The 25,779-nt window shown below is 47.3% G+C and overlaps 1 protein-coding gene across 1 annotated transcript in view; it reads left to right on the forward strand.

Annotated features, from left to right (window-relative positions):
• The first annotated feature begins 3,303 nt into the window (after positions 1-3,303).
• Positions 3,304-25,779, forward strand: part of ADAMTS17 (ADAM metallopeptidase with thrombospondin type 1 motif 17) — a 392,337-nt gene continuing 369,861 nt past the window's right edge. Inside the window, exons 1-3 of the mRNA XM_061159720.1 lie at positions 3,304-3,730; positions 3,795-4,165; positions 14,882-15,035. Coding sequence (XP_061015703.1) covers positions 3,304-3,730; positions 3,795-4,165; positions 14,882-15,035 — 952 coding nt within the window. The remainder of the gene's footprint in view (positions 3,731-3,794; positions 4,166-14,881; positions 15,036-25,779) is intronic.

Consider the following 25,779-nt stretch of genomic DNA (forward strand, 5'->3'; position numbering starts at 1 on the left):
TTAGTCCGGAACATTTTTTCATGTACTTGTTGGCTATTTGTATGACATTTTCTTTAGAAAACTATTCAGAGTCTTTTTCCATTTTTCAACTGGATGGCTATTTTTTTCTAGTGAATTGTATAAATATCCCATATATTTTGGATAATAAACCCTTATCAGGTGTATGGTCTGTAAATATTTTCTCCCATTCTGTAAGTGGCCTTTTCATTTTGTTGATGGGTCCTTTGCTTTGCAGAAACTTTGAGATTTGATACAGTGCCATTTGTTGATTTTTGTTTTGTTTCTTGCACTTTAGTTGTCATTTAAGAAATTGTTACCAAGACCAATGCCAAGGAGCCTTTCTCCTCTGTTTTCTTCTACAAGTTTTACCATTTCAAGGTTTACATTTATTTCAAGTTGTTTTTTGTGAGTGGTGTCAGACAGGGGTCCAAGTTCATTTTTCTTGCAAACTGACTTCTAGTTTCCCCACCACCATATATTAAAGAGACTATCTTTTCTCCTTGAGTATTCTCGGCTTCCTTATCAAATATTAGTTGATTATATATGCACAGGTTTATTTCTGGGCTCTATTAGCCATTTATCTAATGATTAACCTTCAGATTTTTGCAAAATTTTTTGCTCTTAATAACATGGTCTGATGAGCATTCTTATACACATTATCAGTTTGTAGTAGTTAACCAGAGCAGACAGCAGAGTTGTAGGGTGTGTACATGTTAAATTTGACTACAGTTTGTCTCTTTGTTCTTCAAATTGGCTGCACCAATGTACACCCCTATCCATGGGCAGGAGAGTGTCCTCTCCAATCTCTTTTCCAAGAGAAATAAAGATATTTCCAAGTTCTTATGTTTCAGATAGGCTGGAAGATGAAATGTCACCTTGCTGTTGCTTCAGGTTCCATGTCCCTACAGACTAACGCATTTGAGGGTCACCTATCTCGGGGGCCCCCCACCTGGTAGAAACTAGGCCACACAGCAGGAGGTGAGTGTCAGGTGGGCAAGCGAGGGAAGCGTCATCTGTGTTGACAACCACTCTCCATCGCTCGTGTTACCATCTGAACTCTGTCTCCTGTGAGATCAGCAGTGGCATTTGTAGGAACGCAAACCCTCCTGTGAACTGCTCATCCAGGGACCTAGGTTGCATGCTCCTTATGAGAATCATCCCCAAACCATCTCCCCTCTGCCCTCCCCCCATCCCGCCTGTGGAAAAATTATCTTCCATGAAACCGATCCCTGGTGCCAAAAGGACTGGAGACCGCTGACTATCTGATAGGTTAATAATGGCAAACTCAGGTGGGTTCCAATGGCAGGACTGTTCCTGAAAGGCGATGGAGCTGCTACTCCCTGGTTTTCAAGGGCAGGACTTTGGCCAACAAAACTGCATCAAAAAGCTCACCAGGATATCTTGTTCCACCAGAAGATGATGCTGATGATGCTGAAGATGATGCTTTCATTTGGCTGAGGCTGCTATCAGAGGAGAGAAAAAGCCCCCAACCTGGCCATGAGCAGGATGTGTGTGGAGACTTCCAGAAGCTTCAGATGCCCAGCAGTGAGTGGCAGCCCCTGGAGCAGTGGAGGGTGGAGTGGACAAACAGGAGAGGATTCCAGCCACCACGCCCTGGGGAAACACAAAGTGATGAGTTAGCAGTGGTTAAGAGTCAGTGACACAGTCCACTCCTAGGGTTAATTGTCATGAAAGCTGGATAGTGTACACCTCTGGATCCCTTCTGATGACATGTAATCCTGTGATACATTTTAGAATCTGAGAGGCCCTCCGCAGAGTACAAGAGAAGTGCTGTAGCCCCTCCGCTTTGAGAAAACAAAAATGGGTAGGACGGGAAAAGAAGGCGAGAGAACTGAGAATGGCTGCATATCAATTCATTTTGTTTTGTTTCTACAAGATGCTCCTCAGGAAACTAAAGGAGCCAACTTTCCTGAAGACCTCAGTTATATTCTGAGGAAAAGAATGAAGTCATTCTGTTGCTGGAAGACCTGGGTTCAAGTCCAGGCTTTGCCACTTTGTGCCTGTCTCCTGATCTGTAAAACCGGAAAATATTCCTTACTGCTTGCGTTGGAGGGCTCTTGTTTGTGGTGAGCAGCACTGGGCTGGAAGTCTGGACCACAATTCCAGCTCTTGCTCTGACAGGAACTCACTGGGTAAGTTAGTAAGCTCCTTAAGCTCTCTCTCCCCCAGTTTCTCAGTCTGGCAGAGGGTGTGATCTCACCAGTTACACTGACTTCTGTGAAGATAAAGACAATAGGAGGTGTGAAGATTTTGCATAAACACCACTGCCTTGAATGTAACTAGTTGTTGTTCAATCACTCAGTTGTGTCCAGCTCTTTGCGACCCCATGAACTGCAGCACGCTAGGCTTTCCAGCCCTTCAGTATCTCCCAGACCTTGTTCAAACTCATGTCCATTGAGTTGGTGATGCTATCCAACCATTTCATCCTCTGTCGTCCCCTTCTTCTCCCGCCTTCAATCTTTCCCAGCATCAGGGTCTTTTCAAATGAGTCAACTCTTCGCATCAGGTGGCCAAAGTATTGGAGCTTCAGCTTTGGCATCAGTCCTTCCAATGAATATTCAGGACTGATTTCCTTTAGGATGGACTGGTTGAATCTCCTCGCAATCTAAGGGGCTCTAAGCGTCTTCTCCAGTTCCGAAAGCATCAATTCTTTGGCTCTCAGCCTGCTTTATGGCCCAGCTCTCACATTCGTACATGACTACTGGAAAAACCACAGGTTTGTCATAGCTTTTCTTCTAAGGTGCAAAGTTGCACACCTTGTGCACGAAACTGCTCTCCCACAAACAACCAAAACTCATTTTACTTTATATATACAGATAGTATGCCTTTATGGGTGAAGTCCCTTAAAGCTAGACAATTTCTGGCCTGTCTTCCAGGGAAACAGAGTTCCAAAGACGGGGACAAACTGAACATCAGTTAGGAGTCTTGCCGGAGTGGTCCGGGATTGCGCGGCTTCACGCGGCTCCCTTGCGCCACCTGGTGCCCCATTCCCGCAACTGCCCAGAAACCACGTGTAAGAAAGTGCTTACAACCTAACTACGCACTCTGGGTCAGGCCCGCCCCAGCCAATCGGCGAGGGGGAGGCGGGGCGGGAGAAAGCGGGAGTCCAATCGTTGCCCGCCTCCCGAGAAGAAGGCGGGGCTTGCGATTTACCACGTTGGGTTTGTCCGCAGCGCTAATTACTTTTTCCGAAGGCTGGGGAGCCTCACTCCGGCTGGCGCCGCCGCCTCGCGCGCTCCTGCTCCGCCGCGGCCGCGCGGGGGGCGCCTGCTCCCGAGGACCATGTGTGACGGCGCCCTGCTGCCCCCCCTGGCCCTGCCCCTGCTGCTGCTGCTGCTCTGGGGACTGGACCCGGGCACAGGTAGCGCCCCGCTCCCGCCGCCCCTTCGCCCGCGCCTCCCGCGGCCACCCTCCGCCTGCCCTCCACGGCGGCCTCCGCCTGCTTGCGCGGCCGCGCCGCGGCGGCCGGCCGCGGACAGCCGCGGGGTCGAGGGGGCGCGGGCCGCGGCCGGAGGACTCGGCTCCGGGCGGCCGCCGGGGGTCCGGCTCCCCCGAGCGCCGCGTCCCCGGAGGGGCCCGGGCGGCCGCGTCCGGAGTGGCGCGGGGCCCGGGCGGCGGCGCTGGCCGGCGCGGAGGTGCCCGGGCGAGGGACGGGACGAGGGCGCCGTCTCGGGACCGCGCTGGCGCTGGATGCCCGGCGCTGGCCCCCGTGAGCGGCAGGCGGGCGGGAGGGCGGGCCCCGCCGCGCTGACGCGTCTCGTCTCTCCCCGCAGCTGTCGGCGACGCGGCGGCCGACGTGGAGGTGGTGCTCCCGCGGCGGGTGCGCCTGGAAGACGTGCACCTGCCGCCCCTGCCCGGCGCCCCCGGGCCCCGCAGGCGCCGGCGGCCCCGCGCGCCCCCCGCAGCCCCGCGCGCCCGGCTCGGGGAGCGCGCCCTGCTGCTGCACCTGCCGGCCTTCGGGCGCGACCTGTACCTGCAGATGCGCCGCGACCTGCGCTTCCTGTCCGGCGGCTTCGAGGTGGAGGAGGCCGGAGCAGGCGGGCGCCGCGGACGGTCAGCCGAGCTGTGCTTCTACTCCGGCAGCGTGCTCGGCCACCCCGGCTCCATCGTCTCGCTCAGCGCCTGCGGCGCCGCCGGCGGCCTGGTACAGCCCTTGCCACCTCCGGGTCTGCCTGGCGATCTGTCCGGGCGTCAAGGGTGGGGGTGAAGGGAGGTCTCCGGGGAGGGCTGGGATGGCGGTGGGGCCTCCCCTCCGGTGTGCTCTGTCGCTGGCAGGAGGGAGCACCCCCAACCTTCCAGAGGGTCTAGGAGCAGAGGGCAAGAAAGGGGAGTCATCTCATTATCCACCGCTTTCAGTCCTGAAAATTCAGAGGTGCGTTTGCGTCAGGCCAGCACCGACGTGGGGTGCACAGCGAGATAGCCGCAGCCTGCCCGGGAGCACAGGTCCGGCCCAGATGAAATCCGTCAGGCCCCTAGACTGAGACGTGCACCTGGCCGAGATGTAGAGAGAGCCCTGTTCGCTTCTGCACAGGTGTGCTGTGTGCGTGTAACGGGGAACACCAATCTGTATGTATACAGTTCCTCTGAATTGGGGATGGAGTCAAGCATTGGCCTCCTTTCTGTAATTTTGAGTTTTTACCCAGGAAAGGATATTTGGAGGGGTCCCCGGACAGGCCGCTAACCTACTCTTCTTAGTTAAAACGTGGGAGCGAGGAAAGGGAAGGTGTCTCTAATAGTTTTACCTTACGCTGCAAGCAGGCATTTGTTGGCACCTACCCTCAGCCAGGCCTGAGGAATGCTGACCTTGATGATAAGCCCCTCTCTCTGTCCCTGGAAGTTCTCTGGATGTGGCAGTAATCTGCCCTTACCCCCCCACCCCTCCTGCGGTTGCCACACCTGTGGAGTGCTCAGAGGGAGGGAGGAAGTCCTTGGCACCTCTGCCCTGCCTTTGCACACTGGCTCACTTGGTTACATTGGTGCCCAAACAACACTTCTCAGCTTCTCATCGTGCCCCCAAGGGGCACAGATGGCTGGCAGATGGCCTGCCCCCACCCGGCACAGCCTGAGATGGGCGCAGAACATGCTTCTCTATCTTCTGGGGAAGTGGTTTCTGATACTCCTTTGTGTCTGTCCTTTCCTGGCACAGGAAACTGCTTTCCCCACTTCACCTTCTAGAATTCTCCCACCCTTACCCACATAGCATGCAACAAGTTGACATGAATCTGCCACAAAGGTCAGAAACCCTGAGGGTCAGAGTCTTTATGTAAGACTGCTCTCTTCCCAGCAGTGTAGGGGAACTTAGGTAGTAATTCCCTTAACTTGGCCTTTACCAGTTCCCCTTGTAGGATTTTTTGAGTTCCAATAAGAATGTGATCTACATTTGCTGGACTGGAGAAATTGGCATCTTTGGTTAAATGAGGAAAAGGGACTGTGGAGGGGCCTGGTAGGAGCTAGTGTGGAACAGCGGCGGGGAGTATGAGCTGTGGGTGAGGAGGCTTAAGTAGGGTGAGAAAGGCTCAGATCACTGAAGGACTCGGGTCAAGGCTGTATCATGTTCTGGGAGGGACTGGAAGGCCCACATCATTTTTCCTGTTTTTGCCAAAGTGTTTAAAGTCTAGGTCACATCACTGTACTGAACATGGAAACATCTGAATCCCATTTGCTGCGGTTTAGTGAGTTTCTGTAGAGGTCAGAGTTTATACTTCTTGGTGTAAAGTTTCCAGCGAGGCGCTATCTGCGAAGGAGCTGAGAGTGGATATCTGGATAACACTGATTTAAGGTCCTCCCGGAGTGAGTGCTGGGCCCTTTCACACATAGCTCTGAGCTGTGAGAGTTCCTTTCTGTCCTCCAGGTTTGCAGCAGGACTGCCCTTCCCTTCAGCACCATGTGAGGGCGCTGTGCTTTAGATAAAGGAACAGGCAAAGAGGCTGCGTTAAGCATGTGCCAGCTGCGGTGGGGGCCCCTCTAAGACTTTAGATTTTAAATTCATACTTCTGTGGTTTCGTCTGCCTTGTTCATCCCATTCATGTAAGCTGGACATTGGACACCTCTTTCTAATACATCCTATAGACGAAGGGCAGGGGTTCAGAGACTGCCGGGTGACTTGGAGTGGACCTGTTTGGTGGCAGAGTGGTCCTGCTCTAGCAGGAATGTAGGCTAACTAGGTTTGCATCACATCCCACCTTTGATTTTGGTACTTGGTGCGCTTAAGACAGTTCCGCTGGGCGGTAACATTGTGTTAGCCCCTCTGGACCATGGAGATCTCACTCAGGTGTTGTGTGTTTTTCAGCACAGGCTCAACCATGAGGAATGGGGGAAGGAATAATGCCCAGTAGATGAGTTTTGGTGCCCACAGTTGGGAGCATTCCAAAGCCTCGCTGTGTCTGAAGGATCATGTAGAGCAGGGTTGGCAAACTTTTTCTGGAAAGGACCAAGTAGTAAACACTGCAGGCTTTGCAGGCCATGCGGTCTCTGTCCCAACTACTCAACACCGTCGTTTGAGTGCAGAAGCAGCTGTAAGACGGTAAAGAAACAGGTGGGCATGGATGTGTTCGGTAAAATTTTATTCTGGTGTTGAGTTTGAATTAAACCTGCTGCATCTCACATCTCTGGAACGGCCTAATGAGGAGCATTGCCTGCAGGGACGGGTGTGCGGGCTCCGCTCCCTGAGCTGTCTGTCCCCCGAGACGTTTGATACCTGTTTGAAGGAGATGCATGATTAAAATAGATTGTTCCTTAATTATTTATGGGGGCAGGGGAAGTAAATCTCACACTCCGTTTTGCTCTCCACCCTTGGAGCCCCACCTTTTGACAGTGGGCAGAGGTGGGGGTCTGTGGCGTTTCCCTTCTCTGTCTTACCTTGAAAAGCTGTGTAAGCTGCCTTTTTTGATCTTCAGAGACCATGGGCTCAAGTATTAATTGGTTTACATTTATGCATCTTCGTTTTATTTACATTTCAGAGAAGTCCTCAGACATAACATAGGTTTGGGGAAGTTTCTGTAACTGTATATAACTTCAAAGCAATGAACTCTGGGCACACGAGGAAGGTATTTTCACTCCCAGAGGATTTATGTGAGTTTGGGTCAGCTGCCTCGTGTGAATGGGACCAGATCATGGAAGGCCGGCGGAATCTGAAGAAACTTTGGGTTGAGATGCACCAGAGCAGGCAGTGGAGGTGGAATGGCAGAGACAGAGTGAGTGTCCATCTCTGAAAAGGCTCAGTGCTGCCTGTCGGAAGCAAGAGGACAGAGGGGCTGTTCTTGTCCCCACGTGTGAGGAGAGGAGGGCGGACAGGCGGAGCGTCTGGTCTGCTGGACAGGGGCCATCCTGCCTCACGAGCACTGAGTCAGGGAAGTCCTCGGCCGGAACATGCCCGCCTCTTAGCTGGGGCTGTGGCCTGTGGGGGTGCGCTGTGGGCAAGATGCTGGGGCCACCTGCAACGCCCAGGAGCTCTGGGGTATGGCCCTTTTTCCAGGCCACCCAGGAGGAACAGGAGGTCAGGGCTGGTCCCAGGACACCTTCTCTGGAGTCACATCCACATTCTGAGAGATGCTGGTTTATGTCTGTCTCACCCAGGCTGGTCACTGGGGCCCCATGGGCAAGCCGGCCTGGCCTGACCACAGGGTAGGACCTGGGCGGGAGCCCCTTACCCGTGTGCTCCCTACACTCTTAGTTCCCATAGCTCTTCCTTCCAGTCTGCTCAGGAGCTTTTGGGAGAGTGGAACTTCCCTGGTGGCTCAGATGGTAAAGCGTCTGCCTACAATGTGGGAGACCTGGGTTCAATCCCTGGGTCAGGAAGATCTCCTGGAGAAGGCAATGGCAACCCACTCCAGTATTTTTGCCTGGAGAATCCCATGGATGGAGGAGCCTGGTAGGCTACAGTCCATGGGGTCACAAAGAGTCGGACATGACTGAGCGACTTCACTTTCTTTTGGGAGAGTGCTCACCGTTCCCACAGGGGAAGAAATGTGGTCCAGATAAGAATGGGGTGGAACTGAGGTCAGCCAGGCAGTCAGCAGGTGGCTTAGAAGAGTTGGGGGCCCACGCTCTCAAGAGGGCAGCGTGATATCAGTGATGAAGGGGCCAGTTTGGGAGGTTGCTGCCTCTCCCTTTAGAGTTGCCCAACTCACTTTTCATTGACCACAAAATTGCCCAGCTTTTAAATGCAGGATTATTTGATCACTTATAGCTGAGTAGGAAGCAGTCTTGGCAAAAGCTGTGTGGTGTGGAGGCCACACCAGGTTATCCTGCATCATGGTATTGATACAGGTGTGGGGAAGGCACGCAGCCCTTAGTCATTCATCAGTTAATGTTACTGAAGAATTTATCATGCACAGCATAAGTATATTTGGAAAATATAAAACAGTTTTTAAAGCTTTGTGAAAAGGACCAGTCTCAACTGGTCTTAACTAGATGTTAAGGAAAGCAAGGAGGGAAAAGACAGTTGTGAAATTTGGGATGTGGAGGAATTGAAGGGGAGAAGTTGGAGCATAGAATTCTAAGACCTCCCAACAGCTCCTCTGGAAGGATGCTCACTCTGCTCACTCTCTGTACCCACCGCTCGTGAGCATCAGGCTGCCCATGACCGTAACCTTGAATACCTGGCCTATCTAGTTACTTACCTAGGGTACGTAGCTAGATTTTCCCATCTGAACTTTGTATTTAGTTGGCAACTTGTTAAAAAAGAAGTACAAGATGGGATGGTGAACTGAAGGTGTCTTCTTTGATGGCATTCTTGGAGCTTATTTCCTGAATTCTGAGATAGTGCAGACCTTGGTTATGTGGAATAGGAGATGTTTTTGCAGCCAGTACATCCTGGGGAACCATTCAGAGTCAGCACCTTCCCCGTGCGTGCTTCTGCACACGGGCTCACAGGTACCATCACACCCATATTCTTTTGGAAGTGAGACTGCTCTGGGCTGTGATCTTGAGCAAGTCACTTACCTCCTTTGAATGCCCCTGTCTGCAGTCATACAGGGTGAATAACACTGGCTTTGCGTGGCTGTCGATAGAATGAAGTAAGATAGAGTCTGAAATCAGTTAGTGAGAGCCTGGCATGTTAAGGTATTGGAAACACATTTCTTCTCTTGCCCCACAGGCTGTTTCCAGACTTTTCCATTTATAGATCAACCACCCAGTCAAGGCTGTTGACTGAATGAGCAGATCATTATCATATACCTGCCGTGTGTAGGACCCTCTGGTAGCTCCCAGTGAGCCTCAGAAGTAGGGTGTGGGGCCCTGTCTTGGAAGGTTCGAAGGGGAAGGATCATACTCTTGAGCCTGCAGGGTGGGGGTGGGGAGGGGGTGTTGGGCAGGAGGAAGCAGAGTGGGGTGGGCTTGGCTCTGGGTCTGGTGGGGCAGGGTGGGAGCAGAGATGGCAGAGTCTCCGGGCCAGGGCCTTCCCTAAGTCAGGGCCCTGCGAGCTGGGATAGAGGTGGGGGCGGACTGAATGGACAGGTGTGTGGAACGGAGGAGGCCGGACCAGGGTGCCCACGCAGGGTTCATCCTTTATGAGTGGTTCTCGGCCCTGAGCTGGCATCGGCGTTCCCGGCAGCATTTGCTACCTGGCGTGCTGGGCCCTATCCCCTAGGTTTTCTGATCCATCCGGCGGCAGCCCCGAGAGCTTGAATTCTGACAGGTTCTCAGGTGCTGCTGCTGGTCGGGGACCATTTTGAGGATCACTGGCCTGGAGACCATGAGAGGGCATTTCTGGCTGCTGACCAGGGAGCCCCTGGTGAGAGCAGTGTGGGGAGGACAGGAGCAGGGGGCGTTTGGAAGGGCAAGGCAATGGGCCTCAAGGCTTGGGTGGTGGAAGCAGAGAGGAAGGCTGCATGAGAGGGGTCTGAAGGAGGGGGTCTGTGACTGTCTAGTGGTGGAATCGGGGGGGCCAACTTTGGAGTAAAGACGGAGAATCTGTGTTCAGACCAATTGACATTTGCAGAGGCAGCAACGCGACCCTGAAAGGGGAGCTCCTTGTAGAGGTTGGGAGGCCCCTCATGCCTGTGCTTTATCAGGGATGCTCCTTCTGGGACAGGTTTGAGCCCCCCCCCCACCCCCAAAAGTCTGAGGCCAGTGTAGCAGGGCCTGCAGCCCCAGGACTGTTTTTCCTTCTTGGGAGCAGACTTGCTCTCTCCTCTCCAACCCGCTGCACTCACCCATGCACTGGGAGGAGGCCCCTGAAGGCCTGGTCCAGTGAACCCAGGAGCTGTGGCCTCCTGAAAAGGAGAGGCTTGGAAGGCTCCCTGGGCACTGAAGTCCCCATGCGGCCTTTGTAGGATGGCGAGGTCACCAGTCACGAGGCAGGTCCCCTCAGACAGAGGGCAGAGCATCAGCTGGTTCCAGAACATGCATGCAACAGAGTTTCTTAAATGCATTTTTCATGTTATGCAAAGAAATCTCGCTAATGTTAGGAAGTTACAAACCTTTCTAACCTTCATTCATTTTTCTGGCTGCAGGGAGAGCTAGTCCTGCTTCAGGGGGTGGGGTGGGGTTAATAATACTCAGATTATAATGCTCTCTTAAAGCAGCACTGAAACCCCTCAAAGCCAGCTTCCAGAACAAAGGGAACTGAAAGGAAACCACTCAGAACTTTTGTAATATCAGGTTACACCTGATACATTTTATTTGCCCCAAACTTCTTTAAAGGTAAAGCATCTGCCTGCCATGCAGGAGACCTGGGTTTGATCCCTGGGTCAGGAAGATCCCCTGGAGAAGGAAATGGCAACCCACACCAGTACTCTTGCCTGGAAAATTTCATGGATGGAGGAGGCCGGTGGGCTACAGTCCATGGGATCACGGAGTCGCACACGACTGAGCAACTTCGACAAACTTCTTTAGTAGGATACCAAATCTTAGAAGATGTAAGATTTCTCTTTTCATTTCATCGAGGATTGTTGTCTCGTTTAAAAACCAGAGGCCTCTGGGTTTCCAGTCCTGTCTTCCAGGGGAGTCCAGTCCCCTTCAGATGGGGTCTGCAGCACTCTTGTGTATACCATGATCTGAGGCATTTCCTTGCTGCTGTCTGTGGAACAGGGAGGCCTTGCAAGAACACTTCCCAGCGGCTCACTTCTCAGTGAGCAGAGGAGTAATGCAAACCCAGCACGCCCTGCTCAGCTCCTGGGCCACAGGGCAGAATGCCTCGTCAGGAAGGCCCAGGCTGGTGCAGCTGCTCTGCGCCCAGGGTACCTCCTGATGCTGGATCGACGCGGGAGGTGGCCGCCTCTCCGGCAGCCAGCTGGAAGCTAGGAAAGTGGTTCTTGACCCTGGCTGCATCAGAGTCTCCCAGTGAGCTTAAAAAAACACCAGTGCCTGAGTTTCACCCCCAGGGATGTAACTCACATGGCCTGGAGTGGGGCCTGGGCCTCAGGAGTTCTCAGAACCAGCCAGGCGACAGCAGCATGCAGCTGGGGATAGGACCGCGGCCGCAGGGCTGCGAGAGTGCTGTGCTGGGGCCTTCTAGCCCACGCCGGCCTGTCCAGTGCGTGCTGTTCCGCCCGTTTCATTTGATCCATCCCAGTACAGTCCCGTTCACTCACATTTTTCTTGAGTCAGTCTTCTGTGGCAGACATTGGAAACATAAGGAGGCATAATTCTGATCCTGCCTCAAAAGCACAAACTATGCCCTGGGCTGTGACAGATGCCCTCTAACACAGTGGGTAGTGGGCTGGGACACAGAGTGCCCGCGAAGGGGACTGGTTTTTGTAGGGAAAGGGGCGGGAGAGGATGGTTAGGGAAAGGGCTGACAGGTTTTTCCCCCTGTGCTGGATTGTGTGTGTATGTGTGTGTGTGCATGTGTGTATATGTATGTGCGTGCTTGTGTGTATATGTGTGTGCATGTGTGTATATGTATGTGTGTGCTTGTGTATGTGTGTGTGCATGTGTGTATATGTATGTGTGTGCTTGTGTGTATATATGTGTGCATGTGTGTACATGTATGTCTGTGTGCATGTGTGTATGTGTGTGCATGTATATGTGTATATGTATGTATGTCTATATGTGTATTTGTGTATATGTATGTCTCTGCATGTGTGTGTCTATGTGTGTGTGTGCATGTGTGTATATGTATGTGTGTGCTTGTGTGTATATGTGTGTGCATGTGTGTATATGTTGTGCTTGTGTGTATATGTATGTCTGTGTGTGCATGTATGTATGTGTGTGCATGTGTGTATGTCTGTATGTGTATTTGTGTATATGTATGTCTCTGCATGTGTGTGTCTGTGTGTGTGTGTGGCAGGGAGGGGGGTGGTGGTGGTGGAGACAGCACTTTTCACAGAACGTCTTATCACCGTGATGACCCAGTGGGTGTTGGTGAGGCTTCAGGGTGCCCGCTGGCAGCGCTTGGGGAGGGCAGGGGCGAGTCCCTCCTCGTGGTGGCTTCTGGGCGGGCGGGCTGTGCCCTGCGCCCCCTCCAGATGCTCGTTCTGGCCACAGGCCTGCTTGAAATTCCGGGCCCAAGGGGGCGCGTGACTGTGCGGTTGAGTACAGGTCTTTGGCCCATGTGTCTGTCTCACCAATTTTGCTTTTCTTTTTCCTGAGTAGTTGAAACCAGCATGTGGGCCCCTGTGAAAATGACCCTCTAAGGCAAAAACACCACCAGGAGGTGGGACCGTGGTTATGTGTGTGTCTGGTGGGTGTGTGTGTGTGTGCATGTGCACGTGCCTGTAGGCTTTCTCACCATGGTGAGATTCTCTGTGCTGTGTCACGTCAGAACTACTGGCTAGCTGGTCTTTGACCCTGCGGCTCGGACGCTGGGCTGAGTGGAGGATAACTGGCTTGGAAAGTGCTAGACACAAGGGGGGCTTTGCCCTCCCGCAGCCTGAGCATTTTGGGAGGTTGGGACCCTGTCAGGATGGAGTGTGTCCTCCAGGGAGCACGGCCTCCTTCCATGCGGGGCCATCTGCCAACTTTGTTTCAACCATGGACGTTTCCACTGACAGTTCTCGAGGGGTTCTGCCCTGAGGCTTTCCGGTGGGGATCTGCACTGCCCCCCACAATCACCTCCCTGAAGTGTCACAGTGAACAGACTCAGGTTTTAACTTCAAAGGAGACGGAAGAAAGCCGTGTTTCCCGGCAGGTCATGCAGTACCACTTTAAGACAGTTTTATTTGGGTAGTAAAATCTCTTGAGTTGTTCTTGGCAGAAGTTCTAATGAAATGGAAACCTTGCAATCTGCTTAGAGCAGTAAGTATGGTCTCACCCTGTGATTTGGGGACTAAAACTTGTAGGCGATCTTCGTAATTGATCTAATTTATTTCCAAAGGATTTGTATCGATGCATCCTTTCAGAAGGTAGAGGAGTCTGTATGCCTTGGTGTGAGTAGACTTTGTACCTGAGGCTGGAGGAATTGCTGAGCTGTGGTGGAGACTAGTGCTTCTCAAAGTGTGGTCCTCAGGCCTACAGCCGCAGTATCACCTGGGGACTTGTTAGAAATGAGTGTTCTTGGTGAGCATCCACGCCCTCCAGGTGATTTTGATGCACACTGGAGTTTGAGAGGCATTGCTTTAGTATGTTTACAGCTTTTAGAAAGTAGTGTGGAGGGAGAGAGAAGCAGGGATGTCCGTGACCGCCTAAGACAGATTGGCTCTATCTCTCGAATCTGTGCTGGCAAAGGTGGTCCCGAATGAACCCAGAGCAGGGTCTGTGAGCTGCAGGGTCCAGCGGGCAAACATGGATAATACCCACTCAGGTTCCTTGTGGGAGGTTTACCTTGTTTTGTTGATGATTCAGAGGGAAGCTAGCGGCAAGTATCCTGGGAAGGAGGGCAGACTTTTAATGCTGTCAACATTGGTTCCAAATGAAGGGAAAAGTTCTCTGCATTGTGTATATGTTTTTAAGAATTAATAGTCACTCCATTAAAGCGGCAAGTTAAGAATCCTAGTCTTTAAGTTTTTTGTTCAATTTACAAATCATGTTATCATTATAATCTAGCAAGTTTTTGAAATTCTTTTTAAGGAACTTTTGGATAACATTTGATCCTGTTTACAAATCTGGTGATGAACAACATTTAAACCTTTAAAACCATGTTTAGAAATTTAGCATATTCAGTTTCATTTTCAAGTTCTTTTGTAGTCTGATTAAAGAATAAATCCTTTGCAAGAACTTAAATGGTTCTTATAAATAACGAGTTACTAGTCTTTTAAAGAAGTCTTAAGTTCTCTTATACATTCTGATACTGCTTACAAACCTGGTAAGATTTTAAAATTACAGGTTTAAATCACTGATGTACTTTAAATTAGAACCCAAATCTAATTCATTAGGTACTCTGCCAAGTTCCCTTGAAACACTGAAGAAAATCTACAAATGTCCGATCACCAAACTATTAACACTAAGATCTGACTCCATCCTCTCTAATTTTGGTAATCCCCAGGGATAAGTTTCTATATAAAATTCTAAATAGTCTAAGGAGTGAGTCTAAGTAGTCTAAACCGTGATCCCTAGGGATATTTATATATATACATATATATATGTATATATATATACTTTTTTTTCTTATTCAGGATATAATTGTCATTCATTCCCAACACTTTTGGAGGTACCTCCTCAGGCTGACTTTTGGAGGATGACTTAAAAATAGTTTAATAAGTTTTTTTTAAAACAAAAACAGAATAGTATATCTTTGAAAGTGAACACAGAGAACGGGTGCCCTTGTGCCTCAGCCTCTGCCTTCCATCGCCTGATCCCCAGCATGACTGCTAGGTCACACACGAGCTCATTCCTGGGCTCCATGAATTCGTGGACCCTGCAGAGCTGCAGTCCCAGAGCGGGCCCAGGCCTCGGCGGGGTGGCCTCCCCAGCCTCTGCCGCTGGTCCTGGATGGGTGCGAGTAAGGATGACTGACGTCTGCTTTTCTCTTTCTGGGCAGGTTGGCCTCATCCAGCTTGGGCAAGAGCAGGTGCTCATCCAGCCCCTCAACAGTTCGCAGGGACAAGAGCATCTGGTCAGCCGCAAGTGGTCCTTGACACCCAGCCCCTCTCCCGAGACCCAGATGCCAGGGCAGCTCTGCAAGGTCCTCACAGGTGAGTCTGGGAAACAGCGTGAATGACTCACAGCACGTGCCCGTTTGATACTGTCAAGCATCCCTAGACCATCCCCATTGATGTGTCTCCAAATGTACTGAAATCCTGTGAGCAAGAACTTAGCTTTCCTGTGTTTTGAAAGCTATTTTTTTTATTGCCCATAAGGCCACTTTCTTTTCCTTTCCATGTGTATTTATATCAGTGTTTCATGTGTAGTAGCCCTTTGAAAAAGGCATTTGTAGAAAGAACCAAGGATCTCTTTGTTATATCTCAATTTTATAGACCAGGAGCAAGTTGAGGCTTGAAAAACCTCAGTGGCTTATCGTTGGCAAGCCCAAGGTTGGTGGCAGAGCTCCAGTAATTCCTTCCCTGCACACCTTGGCCCGAGCGTGCTCTTCTATACGGCAGTCCTCAGTCTTGGCTGCACTGATCAGAGTCAGCTGGGGAGCTTAGGAAACAGTGGTTCTCGAAGTGTGACCCCTGGGCCAGTAGCACCAGCATCACCAGGGAGTCTGTTGGAACTGCGTGTTCTCATATACCCCTTCCCAGCCCAGCCTGAATCAGAGACCATGGAGGTGGGGCCAGGTAAATCTGATCAAGTTAGGGGTGAGAGCCATTGTTTTAAAAAGTGGTGTGCACCAGCCAGTCCCCCCAAATACTGATCTAATTGGTCTGGGCGTGACTTGGGTGTGTTTTTAAAGGTGGTTCTGATGAGCAGTCTGGGCTGAGAACCCAGGGTTCTTGTACTCTGTGGCTCTGTTTGGACAGCCTGTGGATTACCGTCGGTGTTTAAGGACCTCTCACGGTGCTGGATCACTAGCCGTCTGCCTGTCGGTGTCCCTTGAAGAAGATGATAGTCTACTGCTCACAGGTGGTGCTTCCTCCCTTTTGGGTCAGCCTTGGTGGATCATTTTTATCTCTATCTCCTCTCACAGTGAATGACTAGTGATCATTCTAAATCTGTGCGATTTCTGCATCTGCTCTGAAAATACTGTTTTGGAGACAGAGGTTCTCAACTCTGGCTGTCCATTGGTATCACCTGGGGCACCTTAACAACTAGTCACACCCAGGTCCTGTCCCCAGAGAGCCACTTTCATTGGTCTGGGATGCAGCCGGGGCATCTGGCAATTTGAAACCTCCCCAGGTGGTTCTAATGTTCAGCTGGCGCTGAGAACTGCTGCACTCAGACGTTTTAAACATGAGTAATAGCACCTGTGGACCATTGGAAGCAGGGCTTTCTCAGGTGAGAACCACCAAGCAGGGCCAAGAGCAAATATGTTTTATTCTTACTTTCCCTCTACTCGAGCCAGTGCTGCTCAGCTGCTAGTCACTGACCAGAGACCTGGGGTGCCTGTGGGTGGTATCATGGAATATTTGTCTGACTACCAGCTGCCATCCTCTTTGGGGTCGTGATACCAAGGATTGCTGACAGTATGATAAATTGTGCTGGTATTTGCATTTTTGTCCCTAAGGTTCATATGGAGGCACTCTTGAGAGACTGTTTTGCCTTTAGTGAAGGAAATAAAATGTGCAAAGCCAGGGTAAGGGAGGATGTGATGGAAATTAAGTTGAAACAAGAGTGGTCATGCAAGGCTGCAGAGAGAAATTTCTGAATTTGCCTAAAAAATAATCCTCTTCCCAGCCCCCAGATCTCTCATCAACATGCTCTGCCATGCAGGAGCACGTGTTTGTTTAAGGTGATGCCAGCTCAGGCTCTGTCTTGGGTAGGAACACAGACTTAGGAGAAAAGTATAGATTTTGCTTCTGGTCCTTCTTGCTCTGTGTGAAATACTCAGTAAACTTTGTTGCTGTGTGAAGAAAGACAACAGGCCTTCTCAGAGGCTTAGCTAATAAGCAGTTAATTAGGCCCCATCTAGTTTGGATTAACTTTTAAATGTTGCGGGTTTAGAAACTGGAAAAATTAATTTACTGGGACGCCAGCAGAATACATTCTTGATGTTTCCTGGAAAGAGTAATCAGATTAATTCATGGTTTCCCTTGGGAGCGTGTTCTTTATGGCCAAGCATGGCAGTCATCAGTGTCGTATGCCTTCTCACTGATCTTGTGTTGTCCCAGCCCTGGACATGGCCTGCAGGTGGGCAGCTGGCCCAGGCAGGTGAGGAGCAGTCTGATAACTCTTTCTCCTCTGTGAAGCACTCAGTTGGTCTGCTGATTGAGTCTAGGTAAACCACCATATTGTCTAGGGGCAGAGAGGCTGACACAGGAAAGGCTACCTGGGAGGAATCACTGCCTTCTATTTTGTACCACAGAGGCTGCATTTCTAGCTCAGAGGCTAGAGGCTAAAAGATTCGGGGCTTCCAGAGAGGGGACAGGCAGATCCTGTTTCCTTTATAGCTTCTTTTAGGACCTTATAAATTAATTCATAAAATATCACTCCAGCTTGGAACTTGGCATGAAAATATGGAGCCTGTGAGCCTTTTTTCCTTTTCCTTTCTTTCTTTTTTTTTTTTTGGTGAGCATGAGTATTTGAAAATATTTTTGGCTACTCTCAAACACTAAAATGGTACTTTGGATGTTTTGAAATGATGCTTGATTTTTTTGAGTGGTTATTTTGACTTCAAAACTTTTTGTCTGCCTGCTATGCTTATTTTAATCTCTTCATTCAGATTCAGTTTAGAATCTTCCCACTAGCACTTTCATGGTTTTTAAGTAACAATTTGAATCTCTTCTCATTCACTATGGTAGATGTAAACATGTGGATGGTTGAAGTAGATTGTAAAATAATAAAACTAGCTTTCTATGAGGCACAGTCAAAATAGGAATACTGCAGTGTTTTGCATGGTGGTGGGCTCTTTAGAACACAGACACATCAATGAAATTCTGTGAAGTCATTGATGTCTACTTTTATCATTTGTTTTGTTATGATTGTTTTAAAAATAGTGCAGTTATTTTATAGTATTGTTTCATTCATTTATAGCATTCTAAAGTTAATTTTAGTGAGTGTTCAGAGGATATCATAATGACTCAGAAATTGTGTATTGTCAATTTATGCAAGAATTTGCATGTGTAATAATACCTGTATATACTCTGTAAAAAAAAAATTGGTTGGAAGTTGTGCTTTGTGTCACTTTAGATTCATTTGGTTGGAAATGACAGAAATCAAACTGGCTTAAACACTAAATGACGTCACTGCCATGGGCCCCTGGAGCTGAGGAGCAGAATAGGAGGTTGGACCTCAGGTCAGCCTTGGCCACGGCAGTTCTGTATCTGACAGCTTTGTCCTAGCTGGCTTCTCTTCTGGTGAGCTAAACCCTTCTGTTTAATCAGGAGTTTGGGTGGGTTGACTTGGATCGTGACTTGAACTCCTTTTGGTTCGCCCCTGGTTTCAAATGTCTTGTGGCAAGAGTGTAAGAGCTTCACACAGTCCACCTGACTGTGGAGATGTCACTCTGCTTTCCATCCTCTCCTGACTTCCTGTAGGTCAGGTGCAAGTCTGGTGGAGTAGATTCAGGCACCTCTAATCCAGATTGAGTCCCTCCTCCTAGCCCAGGTGGTGGGTGAGACTTTGGTTGGCTCCTTCTGACTTCACCGAGCCCTTGTCAGATGCCTGTCAACGCCTCACCCCACCTGTGTCCCAGGGATACACTTGGCTGCTGGCGTTTGCTCAGTGGGAAGGGCTCAGTCCCTCCAACATTTGTTACCTCTAAAGTCGTTGGAGACCTCAGGTCTGCAGTGTGTAAAGCAAAATATGGTTTTGTCGTTTATCCATTGGTTTTGTTGTTTCAATGGTGGTGATGATCTTCCATGTTTTTCTGCATTTTAAGTGGAAGAAGAAGCCAAGAGAAGTGGAATTAAATTTGTACTTTGTGTTTTTCATGTTAGTATTTTAATTATGTACTCATATATATAAAATGTTAGGTCTGAAAAGAGACCCTGATACTTTAGAATCATTATTCCTGAGAAGGAGAAAGAAGAGGGAGGCTGGAGGCCCACCTCTCGCCCCCTCGCCTGTGACCCTAGAAGGGTCTCTCGGCATCTCCGTACCCTGTGTTGGTGTGCTGGGGCTGCTGGAACACACGGCCACAGCCCAGCAGCGTGACCAGCAGACACTTGTTTCCTCACAGTTCTGGATCTAGAACTCTGAGGCCACGGGATCAGAGGGTAGGTGTCCTCTGCGGCCCCTCTCATTAGCTTGTAGGTGGCTGTCTTCTCCCTCTGTCCTCTCGTGGTCTCTTGGTCTGCGTGTATCTGTATCCTGATCTCTAATGTGAATAATGTTGGAGCCCAACCTCATGACCCCATTTCCACTTGATCACCTCTTTAAACACCCTGTCTTCAAACATGGTCACAGTCAAAGGTGCTGAGGGTTAGAGTACCCAGTTCAGCCCACAACAGCCTCTGTTTTCTCATCTGTGACACTGATATGATGCCAGTCTTGTCTGCTTCTCAGGGTTATTGCTGAACACAGAGGTGAGAAAGTGATGGTACCACTTTCAGCCACATTGGTTGGGGGCCTGTTCATAAGAACACTTACACATGCCTAAGAGACAGAAAAACAAACTTGGAGGAAATTGGGAATGGGCTGAATAGAGGGACCATTCCTATAAGAATAGATATCATAGTTGGCTTGTTCATCATCTATTCATGTTTTTTTCTCGATAACTAAATAGGAAAGGAGCTGTGTAGCCTCAGGCAAGTTTAGAAAGGATTGGGCCACTGGTTTCATCATTTGCAGCACACTAATATCTACCTCTTGGGGGTTTTGTGTGCTTTAAATGAGATAATGCATACTTGTCACTTAGCAACCAGCAAATATTAGCTGCAGCTGCTGTGGTTATAATTATGATTCCTACCCCCATTCTTTAATATCAGGGGATGACTTCAGTGCCCTTGTTTTGTACTAAGTGGGAAAGAAAGAGAAACTCTGTAGAGCACTGAGCTGAAAGCTTAAAGTTCTGATTATTATTCTTGAATCTCTCATTCTTGCCTCTTTAGAAAATCTGTAATGCAATGAGAGAATCTTAGTGTTTACAGACTGAAAGTTACCCCTAGAGGTCATAAGCTCTTGTTTTTGTTTATTCGGTCATCAAGTGTCCATTGACCCTCTAGACATAGATCATAACTGTGGTGAATGTGATACAGCATGGTCCCTGCCTCCAGGAAGCTCATAGAGGAGCTGGAAGTAAGTGAAGGTAGCAGGTATAAATTAATTTTAGTTGTAAAATACTTTGTAAAAACTAAAATACTTTTTTAGTTATACAAACAGGTGGGAAAAAACACAAAACAAAACCTGAAAGCCCATATTCTCAGCATTCAGACTTAACCAACGTTAAGAGCTGGTCCCATCTGCTTCAGAACATTTTTTTTTTTAGAGAAATTCATATTTATGGGTATGACTTAGTATCCTTCCACCCCACCTCTGTTATCCCCATAGCTTACTGCCCAGAAGAAACCACCGTCCTGAGGTTGGTGTGAATCCTTCCTGTCCATGTTTTATGAACTATTATAGTATTTGTGATATATAGTCATAAACTAGATGTTGTGTTGTTTTGTATGTTTTAAAATTTGCACAAATGGCTTCATACTGTGCAGTTTGCTTTTATTATAATAATATTTTTTAGGTTTATCCATGTTAGTGCAAATCTAGTTTATTTATTTTAACTGTAGAAATTTGTCTGTTTCATTAATCTTTTCAAAGCACTTGCTTTGGTTTTATATTTTTCTTCGTTACTACTTTTTTGATTTCTATTTTATTTAATTTCTATCTTTTTAATTTTATTTTACATTCTCTGGATATAATCCTGTTGCCTTTTCCCTAACTTTTTGAGTAAAATACTTAGCTCATTAAACTTTATCTCTTAATTTTTCCTGTATATATTTAAGCCTATACATTTCCCCATAAGCATACCTGCATACCTTTAACCTGGAGGAGGGCATGGCAGCCCCCTCCAGTGTTTTTGCCTGGAGAATCCCATGGACAGAGGGGCCTGGTGGGTTACGGTCCATGGGGTCACAGAGAGCCGGACACGACTGAATCGACTGCGCAGCAGCAGCAACAGCATACCTCTGATTGCATACAAGTTTTGACATATAATATTTCCAGTATCCAGTCCTAGATATTCTCCAAGATTCATAATAATTTTCTCCTAGAGGGGCAGTACAGTGTAGATACTTAAGAATTTACAGATAGGTCTACTGGGTTTGAATTCCTGCCTTAAGCCACTTACTGGCTTGAATGACCTAGAGTAGTTTATTTAATCCTTTTGTACCTAAATTTCTTTATTTGTAAAATTGATAACAGTTGCATGTACTTTATAGAATTATTAAGATGGCTAAATAAATTAATGTATAATGCACTTACAATAATGTGTGGCACTAAGTATTCTCTATTATCTATTATCATTATAGCTTTATATTATTTATAAATTTTTATCATATGTTTTTACCACCTTTCAAAAATGCATTTGTAGTTCTCTGTTTAACGGTTAAAGAATGTGGCCCATGTCAAGTTTTCCATTTGGTTCTCTTTTTTGTAATTTTAGGATCTCTACTGAGATTTCCTGTATTTTCATTCATCAAGAGCATATTTTCCTTTAAATCTTTAGGCATGATGATAATAGTTGCTTTAAAATTTTTGTCTGTTCTTCTAACAGCTGGATTCTTTTGGGATTTTTTTCCTCCATTTATTGTCTTTTCTGTTGAAAATGGATCACATCTTCCTGGTTATTTGGAATGTGTTCTGGGTGTAAATGTAATGTTTTGAAGTGGATTCTATTCTTCTGGAATATTTTAGCTGCCAATATAATACTCTTGGACTCAAACTGCAAAATTTATCTCTAGGGCAACATCTCAAATCTCAGTTCTGTCCTTTTATCCTTATCTAAAGTCTCTTCCATGTAGGGATCATTTAGAGATTTTGATATAATTGATACACAGAATTTGGGCTCCCTCTTTTTGGAGCTCTCCTTTCTGATATGCCCTACTTAATTTCTAGTCACCGTTTTGCTCTGAACTCTGCCCTCTGGTTCTTTAGGGCTGAGAGTTGTGGGAATTCTACTGGAGTATAGCAGTGACCTGGAGTATAGCACTGACCTGGAGTATAACTGACCTGGAGTATAACTCTGACCAGGAGTATAGCAGTGACCAGGAGTATAACTCTGACCTGGAGTATAGCACTGACCTGGAGTATAACTCTGACCTGGAGTATAGCCCTGACCAGGAGTATAGCCCTGACCAGAAGGATAACTCTGATCTGGAGTATAGCACTGACCAGGAGTATAACTCTGACCTGGAGTATACCACTGACCAGGAGTATAGCAGTGACCAGGAGTATAACTCTGACCTGCAGTATAACTCTGAACTGGAGTATAACTCTGACCTGGAGTATAGCCCTGACCAGGAGTATAGCCCTGACCAGAAGTATAACTCTGACCTGGAGTATAACTCTGACCTGGAGTATACCACTGACCAGGAGTATAACTCTGACCTGGAGTATAGCAGTGACCTGGAGTATAACTCTGACCTGGAGTATAGCCCTGACCTGGAGTATAGCCCTGACCAGGAGTATAACTCTGACCTGGAGTATAACTCTGACCCGGAGTATAGCACTGACCTGGAGTATAACTCTGACCTGGAGTATAGCCCTGACCTGGAGTATAGCCGTGACCTGGAGTATAGCCCTGACCTGGAGTATAACTCTGACCTGGAGTATAGCCCTGACCTGGAGTATAACTCTGACCTGGAGTATAGCCCTGACCTGGAGTATAACTCTGACCTGGAGTATAGCACTGACCTGGAGTATAGCCCTGACCAGGAGTATATCAGTGACCTGGAGTATAACTCTGACCAGGAGTATAACTCTGATCTGGAGTATAGCCCTGACCAGGAGTATAACTCTGACCTGGAGTATAGCACTGACCAGGAGTATAGCAGTGACTTGGAGTATAACTCTGACCTGGAGTATAGCACTGACATGGAGTATAACTCTGACCTGGAGTATAGCACTGACCTGGAGTATAACTGATCTGGAGTATAACTCTGATCTGGAGTATAACTCTGACCTGGAGTATAGCACTGACCTGGAGTATAACTCTGATCTGGAGTATAACTCTGACCCGGAGTATAACTCTGATCTGGAGTATAACTCTGACCCGGAGTATAACTCTGACCCGGAATATAACTCTGACCTGGAGTATAATCTGACCTGGAGTATAACTCTGACCTGGAATATAACTCTGACCTGGAGTATAACTCTGACCTGGAGTATAGCCCTGACCTGGAATATAGTAGTGACCAGGAGTATAAATCTGACCTGGAGTATAGCCCTGACCAGGAGTATAAATCTGACCAGAAGTGTAACTCTGACCTGGAGTATAACTCTGACCTGGAGTATAACTCTGACCTGGAGTATAGCCCTGACCTCGAGTATAGCCCTGACCTGGAGTATAGCCCTGACCTGGAGTATAACTCTGACCTGGAGTATAGCCCTGACCTGGAGTATAGCCCTGACCTGGAGTATAACTCTGACCTGGAGTATAACTCTGACCTGGAGTATAGCAGTGACCTGGAGTATAACTCTGACCTGGAGTATAGCACTGACCTGGAGTATAGCCCTGACCTGGAGTATAACTCTGACCTGGAGTATAGCCCTGACCATGAGTATAGCCCTGACCTGGAGTATAGCAGTGACCTGGAGTATAACTCTGACCTGGAGTATAGCAGTGACCAGGAGTATAACTCTGACCTGGAGTATAGCACTGACCTGGAGTATAACTCTGACCTGGAGTATATATAGCACTGACCAGGCCTGCATTCAGTCCCCTGTGCTCTTGTGTTCTTCCAAGCATTGACTTCCCACCGAAGTCTTCCTGCGTTAGCTTACTTTCCAGTAACTTAGTCAGGGGAGTTTTGTGTTTTTTAAGTTTATAGTTGCTCTCTGTAGGAGGTATAGGTCTGATAGAAGCTTGTTGGCCTGCATTCCATACGATATTGATTCTTTGCTCATGGTTGAGATTTGCATTGTGGTTTAAAACATAGGTAATTTTGTTTTAACAAATGTTTTATATGTAAATTAAAAGAATATTCTTTAATTGTGAGCATCATTCTATATACATTAGTTTAAATTATTGTGATGATGAAATCATTCATATCCTCATTGTTTTGTCTTGTTTGACATGTTTTAATTAGAGGTATATTAAAAATCTCATAAGTTGTGGTTTGGCCTATTTAACCTTTTAATTCTATCAATTTTTTCTTTATAAGTTATGAGGCAGTATTATTTGTTATGGCCATATTCCTGGTGAATTATTTCTTCTATTATCATGTAATGGGCCTTTTTTTTTTATCTCTGGTAAAGCTTTTGGCCTTCTTGCTATTTTCATCTAATATTAATATTGCCAGTTAATTTTTATTTTGGTTAATGTTTACATGATTCTTCTTTTTCTTTAGTTTTATTTTCAGTCCTTCTCTATAATGATGTTTTATATGGTTTCCTAAAAGTAATATGTATCTGAATTAAAAAAATGTCCAATTTAGGAACATCTTTATTTTCATTGACAGGGTTAGGATTTTTATGTTGTTACTGATATAATTACATTTATTTCTGCCATCTTTTGTTTTCCATTTATAATGCCATGCTTTTTCTTTGCTTCTGTTCCTTTTTGTTGTTGTTTTATTTCTTTCTATTGGTTCCACCAGCTTTTCTTTATTCTTTTTTCTTCCACTGGTGTGGAAATTTTATAAAATGTACTTCCTTTTTAGTTGCTCTTACCCTAAAATTGAAAAAAAAAAAATTGTCCTAAGGAAGTCTAAAAGTGTCAGGTATCTTTCATTCATAATACACGAACCTTCAAATGTTTTAGCTTTCATTGTCCTTGTTATTTTTGTCTGTTAATTATATATTTTTGTCCCCTCCCATTTAATCACAAAAATCATCATAAACTGCACAGCCTCCATTTTGCTGAAGAATGCTTCTTCCCTGTTATCTGTTTATTTTTCTTCTAGAACCGTTAGCTGATATGGATCTCCCTAGTCTTTCTTCCTTGTTTTGTTTTTTATGTATTTGGTCTCTGTATCCCTATATTCTATATTCTGGGTAATTCTTATTTGTCTCTCAGTTCACCAGTTTACTCTTAAACTGGGTCTAATCTCCATTTAGTCCACCTACTGAGTTTTTAATTTTAGCAATTATAATCCATACATCAAGAAATTATATTTCATTCTTTTCCAATTCTGTCTGTCATTTTCATAGTGTCTGGTTCTTTCATTATGATTTTTCCTTTCCTTTATCACTTTGGTTTTTTTAAAGCATAATTATTTTGTCTTTTTTGGAATTAGTCTACCTTCTGAATGTCTTGGGGTCCTGATCTTCCTGTTTATTTTATTTTCTCACTCTCTTTTACACTGGGCCACATTCTCCTATGTGGATTGTAATCTCACACTGTGTGAGCTCAATTTAGGCTGGTGTATCCCCTCCTCTCTCAACCCCTACTATCCCTTCTTCGATGAGAGTGTGCTATGCTCTGGGCTATGGAAGAATCTTTACCAAGTAATGTCACATGTCTTCCTGTCCGATGCCCCAGGACCTTTTCAAAGTACAAACATGATTTCTACTTTAGTGTTTTTCCTTAGGAACTCTATACCATAAAAGTGATGCTTACTGATGTGTGTGGCAGAGGCTGAGGGGTTTGCAGTGAGACCCGGCGACGTTCCCCTGGCATTCACAGCTCTGAACAGAGGAATCTCCCTGGTACTTCCCTGTCCCGAGTCACGCCAAGGTCCTGGC

The sequence above is a fragment of the Dama dama genome, chromosome 13 (genome assembly GCF_033118175.1).
Source record: "Dama dama isolate Ldn47 chromosome 13, ASM3311817v1, whole genome shotgun sequence".
NCBI classification, from domain to species: Eukaryota; Metazoa; Chordata; class Mammalia; order Artiodactyla; family Cervidae; genus Dama; species Dama dama.